Source organism: Felis catus, chromosome B4 (genome assembly GCF_018350175.1).
Source record: "Felis catus isolate Fca126 chromosome B4, F.catus_Fca126_mat1.0, whole genome shotgun sequence".
Taxonomy (NCBI): domain Eukaryota; kingdom Metazoa; phylum Chordata; class Mammalia; order Carnivora; family Felidae; genus Felis; species Felis catus.
The window spans coordinates 26,350,101-26,363,580 of NC_058374.1; the positions used below are offsets into that span (position 1 = coordinate 26,350,101).

At 41.9% G+C, this 13,480-nt stretch overlaps 1 protein-coding gene across 3 annotated transcripts in view; it reads right to left on the reverse strand.

Moving 5' to 3' along the window:
* The window catches only part of MPP7 (MAGUK p55 scaffold protein 7), a 291,409-nt gene that overhangs the window by 172,913 nt on the left and 105,016 nt on the right, over nt 1-13,480 (reverse strand). For all 3 annotated transcript variants that reach the window (XM_019834123.2, XM_019834129.2, XM_006933337.4), the window contains exon 3: nt 5,027-5,145. In XM_019834123.2, the coding sequence (XP_019689682.2) occupies nt 5,027-5,145 (119 nt within the window). The remainder of the gene's footprint in view (nt 1-5,026; nt 5,146-13,480) is intronic.

A 13,480-nucleotide genomic window follows, 5' to 3' on the forward strand; every position in this document is an offset into this window, starting at 1 on the left:
TTAGGGCTTATACAGATCTCCTGGAGCCCTCTCCTAACCCCTGATGGCCTGGCATAAACAAGCTGGTGGTTGGATTAGGGGTGTGGGGGTGTCCGGGGGCAGAGGTCAGCAGTTGTTTACCAAGGAAGGGGAAGAAGTTTCCGTATGTTAACAAAGGGCAGGCTTGCTGGTGAGGACAGGCTGAATATCAGCCTCCCTTTCTCCACACTAAAATCACCTCCCCTCTCTCACATCCCTTCCCATCTCCATTGCACACTAATTTACTTCTTAAAAAAAAAGAAAAATGATAGCTTCATTCCCCTGATTTAAACCTCTCTATGCACCGGGTCCTACTGCGATGGGATAAAGTCAAAGTCATTCAAGAATGGGTCTTGGCTTACCTTCCTCGCCACACTTTGTATTGCTCCCCACACCTTTCCTTACTCCATGTACCAGCCCAGAGAACCTGTCAGTCTCCATCCTAAAGGCACAAGGCTCCATCTTGCCTGCAGGTGTTTGTGTAGATTATTCCTTCTGCCTAACCCTGCCAACCCCCCATAAATTCTTACTTCAGCAATGCCTAGTCAACATTCAAGTTTCTCCTTAAAATATCAAATGCTCCATGAGCCTCTGGATCCAGTGTTGAGTTAGGCACCAAAAAAAGCTCTACACATAAAATGGGATGCCTGGGTGCCTCAGGTGGTTTAGCATCCTCACTCTTGATTTTGGCTCAGGTCAAGATCTCACAGTTCCGTGAGTTCGAGCCCCACATCGGGCTCTTTGCTGACAGCGCAGAGCCTGCTTGGGGTTCTATCTCCCTGTCTTTCAGCCCTTCCTCTGCTTGCTCACTCTCTCTCATGTGACTTAACCACAGAACACTGAAACTGCCCATCCCCTCGTCTATAACCCCTCTGGGAGACTGGAGACTGCAAGCTAGGGACTGTCCAACAGAAAATGGTAGCCCTATTGGCCCATACAGAGTGTGGCAAGAGTAAGAACTCAACAAAGACAGGATGATGAAAACATCTAAAGTTAAAATTATGTAACTAAATGTTGTAAGGGTGTGGTTGAGTGTTATACCATTACTCTTTAAGACCGAAATCACAGAAATACAGTAATTAAGCCACATTAAAAAAATTTCTTGGGGCACCTCGGTGAATTGGTCGGTTGAGCATCTGACTTGATTTCACCTCAGGTCATGATGTCATGGTTGTGAGATAGAACCCTGTGTTAGACTCTGCACTGACAGTGTGGAGACTGATTAAAATTCTCTCTCCCTCTCTCCTTCTCTCCCTCTACCCCCTCCCTTGCTCTCACTCTCACTCAAAAAACAAAAACAGAAAACTTTCTTAAAAATAATCAACATGTGTTTTGTTGAAACAATTTGGAATCCCAAAAAAAGCTGCTACCTTTTTTTCTCCTGCTTGTACATGTATATGCAACTATTTAAAAGGGTAATGAAAACATCCGCAACTATTTAACAAAAACTGTGATATTCTTTTCCTGGAAACCGAACACAATTGTGAAATACAAACAAAAATTTCTTGAGGAAACAGAAGTAACAACCTTGTTTAAAATAAACATTTAAGCAAGTCTTTATGCCGTATCTTATTCTAAACTAAACTTAGGGACGCTTGGGTGGCTCAGTTGGTTGAGCACCGGACTCTGGATTCAGCTCAGGTCATGAGCCCAGGGTTGTGGGATCGACCCCAGTGTTGGGCTCCAAGCTGAGTGTGGAGCCTGTTTGAGCGTCTCTCTCTCTCTTTCCCCTCTCCCCCTGCTTGTGCTCTCTTTCTAAAATAAAATAAAAAATAAACTTAAACCAGATTACAAAAACACATCCATCACAAACAAGCAAAATAAAATGTAAAGAAATCTCAACAGAAAAAAACCACAGTGGTAGAAGATAAATGTAGAAATGAGACAGGGATACAAGCTATATACTGCATGGTTCTACTTGTACATGATGGGTCAAAAATGTGGCTCTCAGGGTGCAGGGGTGGCTCAGTCGGTTATGCGTCTGACTCTTGATTTCGGCTCGGGTCATGATCTCACGGTCGTGAGACTGAGCCCCACGCCGGACTCCGAGCTGATCGTGGAGCCTACTTGGGATTCTTTCATACCCTCTGCCTCTCCTCGGCTCTCTCTCTCTCAAAACCGTGGCTCTCTGCTTACTGGTGGTCTACCACATTCACTGTGTCATGTGAACACTGCCATCCTTGTCGTAGAGCCACGGCTTCCCTAGGATATTTCCCACATCTTCTATCAGGACCGCCTTTCTTCAGACACTTCTAAAATCTCGTGCTCACAGTCCTGATTATCCACCTCCTCAATTTAGGAGTTTTTCTTTCTAAAAAAATAGCTGCGGCTAACACTCTCTAGGATCGTAACACTTCCTTTCCGGTGACAAGCTCGTAACTACAGTATCCCTGCCAGAGCACCGCTCGTGACCCTAACTAAGGTGGCACGCCATACCTGTCACAGGCTGTTAACACCAAACTGCCTCTTCTTAAGCATATTTCACGTTAGACCAGAAAGCTACGCGTATTTAAAACCGTGCGATGTTATAACAACCATTTTTTTTTTTGTAAGCATAAAATAGGGTGACCGCTATGAAAACTCTGTGCTGGAATAAAATCCAGTTTTGCCTGTACCTAGCTTTCAATCACATCCCGGCAGCTACAACTTCAGGCAAAAGAGCCTAACATCAAAGCACATTTTGATTCACTCTGAAACACATCTTGTCCGATTCCTTTTGCTCTACCAAGATTTATGGACAAAAGCTGGAGGCTTCTATCCTCCAATAGAGGCACTTGGAATACAGTTAAGCAGACTGTTCCAGTGTTTAAAGTGTGATCCCATGAGCCTGCCTCCTGGAGGCATTTTAGACTTTACATACTTGAAAATGAAGAGAATGGGTCAGTCAAAGGACACACTCGAGGTGTGCATGTGACAGAAGCTGGGAAGGGGGGTAACCAGTTAGAAACAGAGAATGGACTGGGGGGGTGGACACTGTAAACCTCACTTTAAAAATACACTTTATAGTAATTACTGAAAGACATTTGCAATAGTACACACGTTACTGTGCTATTTAAATATTGGCCACGTCAACCTGGAATTAAATTCCATTCGCTGTTTTTAATAAAATCAGACATCAATAACTGTATGCTCCCTAACCACTTGTTATTCGCATTTACTTTGAAAAACCATCTAGGCCTGAAACTCAAAAGCTAGTGTAACTAAGATTTTTTTTAAGTTTATTTATTTATTTTGAGAGAGAGAGAGAGAAAGAAAGCGGGGGAGGGGCAAAGAAAGAGGTGGGGAGAGACAGAGAATCCCAAGCAGGCTCCACACTGTCAGCACAGAGTCTGATGTGGGGTTCAAACCCACAAACCATGAGATCATGACCTAAGCTGACATCAAGAGTTGAATGTTTAACCGACTGAGCCACCCAGGCGCCCCAATAACTAAGATTTTTTTTTTAAACATTAGTGTTCTTTTAATAGAAATCATACCCATCTCTGTCATTACTTTTTGGTCCTTTACATACTATGATATTAATTTTTTTAATACTTAATGCCTGCTTATACTTGCCGAACCGATGTAACTATTCAGAGAACTAAGCGCTTCACTCTTTTATCTGAAACTCGCCAACGGTCTTGTCAACAGATACCACAATTTCCATTTTAGATAGGTAAGGAAACTGAGATAGCAGCCACATCACAAATGCATGCATTGTTTTGGGCAGGTCTATTTCATGATTAAGGGGGTGATGAAGTCATTTGAAATCCGTCTTATTCCACCTAGATCAAATCAATTTGAACAAACCCATAGGTATCTAACTTCCAAACATTCCACACAGGAATATTTTCATGATTGCCTCTGGAAATCATAAACGTCATTCAATTATAATCTCAAGACCACTTCTGACACACCCCAACAGAGCAACTGAACTCCCCCAAATTTTTCCAAACACAAAGATAAAGATACCTTGGCGATTATATGAAAACTAAATGAACAAAGCACGCTAGTCTTTACATGTATTGCTAAGAAGATGCCACTTCTCAACATTTTCATTTCTTGAGAATTGCCACCTCTTGAGGCACGCGAATTTCAGCAGATTAGACAAAATGTATTAAGAATTATTCTATTCTGTGAAGCAACAGCACTTCAGAAGTGGTTCATTTTCCAACACTATGCATCAGTAAAAGCCTTCTATCACGACCAGCAACCATAACAAATTGAGCTGAATTCAGTGTCAGTCCAGCTGGAGCTAAGGCATCAGAGGGGTCCATCTCCTACAGACTCAAGCGGGACTCACAATTTTTTTCAGCTTGAGTTAAATGAAAGAAAATGCAATTCATATTTCCAGAAGCAAAAGTGGCATATTTTCCAGTAAGCTTCTTGTTCTCATTTTACTATTTTAAGAGCTCTGATCACTCCCAGGGTTGCTGTGTGGCAAGATCTCATTTCTGGTGGCTGATCAATTTCCATGGCCTGATGCTTCACCAAAACCGTCTCCAGAAACTGTTTTTACTCGCATTTAGCATCGGGATATTTATACACAAAATACCATTTCAATGGCGTTGCACCAAAAAAGAAACAGCTTGCTCGAATTTCAGTTGACTTTGTTAAAGGAAATTATTTTAAATTAATGTGGCTACTGAACCACTGCCATCCTTAACCTCAGAAAATATATTCCTTCTAATTTTTGCTGTGAACACTTATTTATTCGAGTTAAACTCCAGCTCATGACTGTCGACCATAAAGAGTCTAAACCTTCCTGCTACTATTTCATATTCTTTTTCTAAACAGGGCAAGCACATGTTTGCTGCATTAGTATGCACAGCGAGATCACCACCATTAAGTGAAATCATCTATATATTTTTGGTGGGATCTTTAACAACTTCCACGCCCGTCAGGGAAATGGAACAAGGCTGTTTTGTTTTCAGACAGCAACAATTTGATCTCTGGTTTACTAGATGGCGCTCAACATATTTTTCCATATGTTTTTCCGCAAAGAGAATCTGACATCAGCATGGTTTACCTTTACCAGTGAATGCAGGCTTTTTTCACCAAACATGTCCCAGAGGAAGGTCAGGTCTTCCTGGCTATCCACATGTGGCTGCAGCTGGGCTGGCAAGGCAGCCAACAGCTCATACAGACCTATAAAACGAAAATAAAACACAAAGCGTAATCTTAGAGTGATCTCATTAATTTCGCTTTAAGGTGTGTGTAAATGACAGCTGGAACATGTCGTTTTTACTGGATCTGTATTCTGGGCCATCAAGCAAAACACTTCTCCAAAGAAGCCAACGAATCTTTTGGATTTTTAAATTCCACGCAAGTGTGTATCAACAGGCGAGTTTTTACCTTTGAATTGTCAACATTCTACAGCCATCCAAGTTTACATAACCCGGGACAGAAAATGTCTACAAACGTTCAAGAAAAAAAAAAAAAAAAAAAAAAAAAGAAGAAGAAGAAAACGCATACATTCCTTTCCTTAATCGTTATTACATTTCCCTCAATGTTAGCCAAAGAGTGAAATGAGTCATGAATAGGAAAAACTTCCTTAGAAGAGCAGAAAATTGATAGAGTGGTCCATTAAAAAGGTTTTGTGGTTTCCAAATAGTTCCTAATAACATATAGCTTCAAAAACATTTGCATTATCTAACTTCCAAAATCAAGTTCTAAAAAGTGAGACGGATTAAACCACACTTGGTGTTGCTTTGATGTCGTTGCCCGTTTAAAACGATGACGACAAGCTACACAGAACTCAGTTGAAATCTGACTCTAATCTGAGCGTATGGGATACCCCCTGAAAGAGTTAAGGTCAAAGACGGAGGTCACTGGAGGCACTGCTCACTAGAAGCTTCCTTGGGGTAGACAGTAGCACAGTGTTCCACAGTAGCGTACTGCATAAACCATCCATCTCCTTCAGGGGCCGTCAGACGCCTGTCCAAGAAATGTTGCGACAGTGCCTGCCCGGGACTCTTCAGGGAGGTGACCTGGCAGGAGTCAGTATCAACTCATAGCACATGCTTCACTTTCCAGTGGGATTACATGAGGTAAAAAGGACAAACTTCCTTTTATTTCTGTCTGCTGTCTACAAAAACACCAAGACCTCCTGGGATCTACAACACACGGGACTGTTGTTATTCCTGCTCTGAATAAGTGCTGTTGTTCATCAGAGGGACAGCTTTACAAGATATTTAACTAGCAAAGAATCGTAAACTATGGACTGCTGATTAGTATACCTATTATCTTCCAAGAGCATTATAGTATTCTGATAATCAATGATAATTCACAACCAAATGTATGAGTTTTCACTTGGAATGTCAGATCTGTAACTTGAGAGATTAAACTCAAACATTCCCGGAGCTGTATGTGGCCAAAAAGATCTAGGATATCCCAGGAAAAAAAACAAAAACAAAAAACAAAAAAACAAACTTACCCCAAGTACATTCTTAAGTATTCTTGATGGTTTATGTTTATTCCCTTTAAAACCTGGCATCTTGCCTGAACTAGCTCCTATTCATAATTTAGGAGAAACATTTTTAAGGTGTCTCAACCTAATTCAGTATAGAATATAGGTCTCACTTTACACAGATACATACATACCCACAAAATAATGACAATTGCCAAGATCAGTGGTTAAAGTCAGAGGTTCGAATTTAAAATTATGTAAAGAGAAGGTAGAATTTCACTATTTTATTATTGATTTCAGAGGCAGTAAAACTAGTTCCTCACTCCTTGGTAATATGGTTAGTTTAACTAATGGTACTAATTGAAATGGAATATAATTTATGAGGTACAGTTGTTGGGGGAGGTTAAATGAGATAATATATTAGAACAGTCTCTGGCACATGGTAAATACTCAACCTGTTCCCTATGTAACTCAGTGAGCTTCGGCCATTGTTGTTATTGATTATTACTATTACTTGTCATTACTATTATGGAAAAAGCAAAACTCTGGGTCAAACAGACCTAGATTCAAACCCCAGGTCTATACTTCATTATTTCACATAACTTACCTAAGCCTTGTTTCCCTCACATGTTGAAAAAGAGACAGTCATCTATCTGCACATGTAATGAACAAAAAAAACACACGCACAAACATGCACATGTGATACAGGTGAAGTCTGAAGGTTAATGGATTCTATCAGTGACAACTTGCCCATTGTGATTACTATAGTTATGCAAGAGGTTACCACTGGAGGAAGCAAGGTCAAGGGTACGTAGGCTCTGTATTATTTCTTACAACACGTGCCTACACAATTACCTCAAAATGAAGTTGAAACAAAAGAAGATATTATCATAAATACAACTGTTATAAAAGTTGAAGGGAACCGTGCACATGGCAGCACTGAGCCCTGTGGCTGGTGCAGAATAGGCATTTGATTTAAATACACACACACACACACACACACACACACACGCACGCACCATTGCAATGGTTCAAAGTCAAAACAACAGAAAATGTAGGTATACGTTTCCCTGGACACAATGCCAGACTCAGAAATAAAACCACCCCAGTCTTTTACATATGGAAAGTGTTAGCTTTACCCAGTACTGCTTACCTTTTTGTGGGAATAAACCATATTATGTTTAAATTAAAATAATTTCTCTGTTAGCAGTAGCTCATAAACCTGAGTTTTCTGGGTTTTCCTAGCTTCATGCAATCCTAATTTATACGCCACCTAGTTGGGTCTCCAGAGATGACAGCAGTCACTACTCCTCAGCTCCCACAACTGGTAGCCATGGACCGAAGCCAAGAGAGACAAGACAGTGCCCGCCAGAAATGAAAGAGGGTGAGAAGAGCTAGGAAGGTGGGGCAAGTGGCCTCAACGCAGGTAACACGGACAATCATTTCCTCTCATATGCATCACAGGGGCCCCAGAAACCACTGCCGTCCATGGCGAAAACCAGGTCTGTGCTCTCACGCGTGCTTTTTTATATTTTAGCTCCTCGAGTTCCAATAGTGAAGAACACTATGAAATCCAAATGTTTTTGGTCCTTGAGATTCAGAGAGCAAGTAATGAGAGTTCAAATAACAAGAGATACCTTGAACAACCTTACCTAAATGTACATGGTCCCTGGGCAAAGGCAGGGACTACCTCCCGTGTAGTCATTCCAGCCCACGAGGGCTTCATTCCAGGCCACCTTTATGGTACCTATGAACCAAGCACTGTTCGTGGCTCTAAAGGTCTGAGATAAATCAGACACGATCCCCGTCCTCAGGACTGTACAGTGGAAAGGACAGGCACACACAGATCTGTTATAAAGTACAGAGAGGGGTTAGACTGCATGTTGAGGCAAGGAGCAAGGAGACATCAGGGAAGGCTTCAGCAAAGACCACCACCCGAGTTACATCTTTAAGGTCCATGTTCCTAAGAATCAGTATTTATGAATTCTCACATTCAGAGCACTATATTGGTTCCTGAGGACAGGTAGGTCCAGACTATGCCACCACCTCTACCCCAGAGATCTTACAGCTCCGATAACAAACAATACCTGTTATCTACTCCCCAACAAAAGGCAACCCTAAATATAATGATCTCCTCTATTTGTCCAAGATTCAAAACGTATTTTCTTCTAAGTAAAATAAACAGACGTTCAGGCTGCTGATGCAATCTTCAAACACCGAATTACTTGTCAGGGATGTTGATAAGATGCCCATGCCCTGCTTAAAATATTTAAATTATAATTTGATTAGGAACACACATTTTGAATTACCTATTAAGTACAAATATGGTAATTTAGGTATTTGGGTCTTGCCCCGCTTGCATATTTCATACAACCATTTTGTTTAACTCCTTCACAATGACTTCCTCATCATCAGTGCCACCTGTAGAGTTGAAGAAGATCATTTTCGCTTCTAGTTACTTGAGACACAACACTTTTTTGAACGTGTGGGAGATGTCATCGCTAAGGATCTGAGTAAAGCTGTTGCTTTTCCACCTGTCCTGTAGCTTTAGGTTTTTGATCTCCACAACAAAACCACTAACCTATTCTCTAAGTATCTTTAACATTTGCAGGTGTGAGGTTTTTAACCCCCTCTCCAAGAAATAATAACGAAGCCTAGTTTAAACTACCTTGTCTCAGGGCGCCTGGGTGACTCTGTCGGTTAAGCGTCCGACTTCAGCTCACGTCATGGTCTCACAACTCGTGAGTTCGAGCCCTGTGTCGGGCTCTGTGCTGACAGCTCATAGCCTGCAGCCTGCTTTGGATTCTGTTTCCTTCGCTCTCTGCCCCTCCCCCGCTCACACTCTGTCTCCCTCTCTCTCAAAAAAAAAAAAAAAAAAAAAAATTAAACCTTGAAACTATCCTGTCTCTTTAAAACAAGAACAATTCTGTCAAGTGATGTCTCAATGAGTCCAAAAAAATGTGAATTTAGGTTATATGAGAATAATTGTGGCTTCTCCAATCAACACATTTTTTGTGTAAGTCAGTAAGAGAAACTTTGTCAGGGCTTGAATGTAAGGCAGCTCTCTCTTTTCTGAGAGAAAATTTTAATAGTGGGGGGAAAAAAACCCTACCTTATATTTGGGTATATATGGTACAAGACAATGTCAAAGATGCACGTGAATAAACTATCTCACAAAAATACTCCAGCAGGGGGGAAAAAAGCAGTATTTTTGTATTAGTGTATTTTATATACTGAGACAAAAGGCAACAACAGAAAAACGAAAATATGACAAGGGTCATGTGATTAATATGTACAATAATCACAGTGATTTAAAGGAGAGAACGATCGATAAAGGTCACAGAAGGCTATGCTAGAGCTGGCAGGATGTGAGCTACGGTCTGAAGGAAGAAAATTGGGCCCGGAAGGGTGCGTTGCCAGGGTGGATAATACCCAAGCTGAAAGTCAGCAATAACCATGCAAAGGGGTAGATTTTTAAATGCACCAAAATTCTGAAGAAAACACTAGCAAGTACTCAAACTCACATTTCTGCCCTGTACGTTTGCCTCAGTCATGGTCCAATCTGGAGAAGAGAGCCGTGCGGTCATTTGAACGGGGAGAGTCTAATATAAATATATAACAGAGGATGACATATAAAATAGTAAAGCAAAATCTCAAGAATACCTGGGGATGAAGGAGAAGACCCAGGAGGAAACACCACTGAAAGAGGAGCGCTTTCCCCAAGACGAGGATTCAGAGCTGGCCGGAGGTGGTGGGACTATCACCCACCCGGTGGCTGGGTCTCCCTGGGTCCGAGCTCGTCCACTGTCACTGGACCAGCAGCAAACACCCCTGCAGGTGTGCGGGTGGACAGAAAACCACGGCTGGGACCGTCAAGCAGGAAATGCTTCGCCACGGTACAGGTGGGTGGAGCCTGGGTGACAGGAAACCACAGCCAGGACCGGAAAGCCGAAATAATCCCTGCAGGTGGGCAGACAACTGGGGAAAGGACTGGCAAACAGACAATGCCCCCTTGGGGCTAGCTGGTCAAGACCCGTAAGGTGACCTCTGGGTGCCCGAGTGACCCACCAGGAACTCCTCTGAAGGGGTGTCTCTGAGACTCAAGAGGAAGCCGTCCACCAGGGTGCCACCAGAACCAAAGGGGGTAAGCCCGTTGGATGCTGCCCACGTGGGCTGCTGCCAGTCCCATGGAAGGAACAGGAAGACGTGAAAAACACCAGAGCAAGGAAGAGACACCTCTTCCTCCTGCAGTGTGCCACTCGTGCCCTCCCCTGATGCCAGCCGCAAGGAAGGATACTTAAAGGGCCCGACTTAACTTTCACAGGGCAGGCACCGAAGTATGGATTTAAGGCTGAGAGGCAATACGACGATACCTTGCCCAGTCTTCCACGTGTAGATGCAAGTGCGTGCGTGCACGCATCAAGGGTGGGGCAGTTCCCCTCTTTGCAGAAAGAAGAATGCTGTCTTTCTGCTTTTATTCTTCTGTGACTTTCTGTTGTTTGGCAGTGGAGATACATGAAAATTTTAAAAAAAATTTTTTTTAACACTTATTTTCTGAGAGAGACAGAGCATGAGTGGGGGAATGGGCAGAGAGAGAGGGAATCACGGATTCTGAAGCAGGCTCCAGGCTCCGAGCTGTCAGCACAGAACCCGACACGGGGCTTGAACTCACGGACCACAAGATCATGACCTGAGCCGAAGTCGGACGCTCAACCACCTGAGCCACCCAGGTGCCCCTCCTTCTTTATTCTTCTGTGACTTTCTGTTTGGCGGTGGGAACACATGAAAAGTATTTAATCAGTGGTTAGTAAAGGTAAAGATTTTACAAATAAGGATTTTCAAAGGGAAAGAGTATTGCCTATTTTAGATTTTAGCAGTAGGCTAAGCCTCGACCCAACAGCTCAGTTAGAGGATGTCAATTCAGTCAAAGTTCTAAGTTCAAAGGTGACAAATGAAGAACACTCATGCCTATCCAGAGAGCAGTCTCTTAACTTCAATGTCCTCAAAAAGGCCTAGTGTTTATAAAAGAGGGCAGAGGGCAGAGACAGAGTGCCATTTTCCAACAATTAAAAAAAAAAGCAACAACAAAACTAAATCTGGGAAAACAATACAAAGCACAAAGACAGCAAGATCTTAGGAGCTAAGGAAGGCGTTTATGGCAAGAGGAGCTAACTGCAGAGAGAGGCAAAGATATTTTCAGATTTTTAGTTTGGTCACTGAAGCCTACTCCCCCCTTCCCCAATGCTAGATGGCAGATGCTGGCTGTCTGAAATCGTGAAAAATAATATACTAACGGGAATGTTCTGAATACAGACTAAACTGCCACTCTGCAAGCCAAGTTCATTAAGCCACTGCATACAAAGACCATGATCTTGATTTAACTTCACTAACTCACTTGAAGTTAGATGTGCTACAGCTGGCTTCTCTGTAGCTTTACTACGCTGAAGGATGAACACAGGTCATCTTCTTTAAAGATAAAAACCGAAAAGCTTACTCCCCCTCACCAACACCGTCTGGTCAGAGTATGTTCTCGAGGCTTTTTGAGCCCTGAGCAACACGAGTGACAGAGGGGCAGTGGTAGCATTTTACGTACAGACTGAAATACTTCGATGCTTTAGCAACTTCAGGTTGTCTTGCGTTTTTTTTTTTTTTATATATAGAAGTAGTGTTGTAAAGCTCAAGTCCTAATTCTCTAATAATCTTATTATCTTCATAGTAAAATATACATCACATAACAGGCAGGCGCTTGGATCAAGGTCTGGGAACGTAGACAGCACTGACCTAAACAGTAAGGAAATGTAACCACCTTGAGTAAACAATTCATCCAAAGTTATGATATATTAATCAGAAGAGGAGCATCTGGCTGGCTCCATCGGGTGAGCATTTGACTTTTGATTACAGCCCAGGTCATGATCCCAGGATCGTGGGATCGAGCCCTGCATAGCGTCTACACTAAGCATGGAGACTGCTTGGGATTCTCTCTCCCTCTCTCTGCCCCTCTTCCCCACTCGCGCGCTCTCTCTAAATAAAAAATACACGTGCACACACACACACACACACACACACACACACACACACTAATCAAAAGATAATTATGAGGAGTCCTCATCTGGGATTAAGATTTCATTACTTCATAAGATTACCCAAATCAGTGGATTTGAATAGTCATTTTAACCGTAAAGAAAGGTTCCCACCATCATAGTCAAAGCCTCTACAGTTTCACCTTGCCTAAACAAACTAGTTATTAAAAATTATGCCTATTTCTATTTTCTCTCCCCTCCTTAATCTATCCTTCCCATCACCAACGAATAAAGCTTCCTAAAATAATAGTAATAATTACTACCAGATGCAATTCCTAGTAGTGATCATACCTAATACTTACAGAGCTAAGGTGGGCACGTGGTTTGCACGTTACCTCACCTAAAGCTCTTCATAAGTAGGTTCCGTTACTACCTTCATTTTACAGGAGGAAATGCATTTAGCCTAGAAAGGGGCATATTCAGGACTTAGCCTCAACTCTGCCTATGTCTCGATAATGAGCCCAATACTTAAATCTCCTATTCAAAAACCTATCGATAAAAGTTATCTTTAAAAACCTATCTAAAAAAACCTATCTATAAAAGTTAAGGGCCTGACACCCCAATTACAGAGGGATCAAATATATCAAATAAAAACTAAAGGAAGATTTCATTGAACATTTTTGTCATGTTGGAGTTAAATGCTTTTCTTAGCACACAAAGAACTTAAAAACCAAAAATGACAACGCCAGACTTTATAATAAACAAAATTTTCACCCAACAACAAAAAGAGAGAGGTCTGCAGAGAAACTGCTAAAAATTATTTGCACCAAGAAGGTGATTGAATAAGGCAGAATAAGCACTGAGGATCAACCATTGTATTTGGCAACATGCAGCTTATGAATTCTGGCATCATGAAGAATGAAGAAGCCTGGATGAAAGGGACTAAAAACAGAGACATGTTGCAAATGACAACTGTAAATATAGATCAGCCTTACAACCTCTTACCAAACAGAACTGGTATTTGTAAGGGAATGGGGAGCGAAGATGTTTTTAA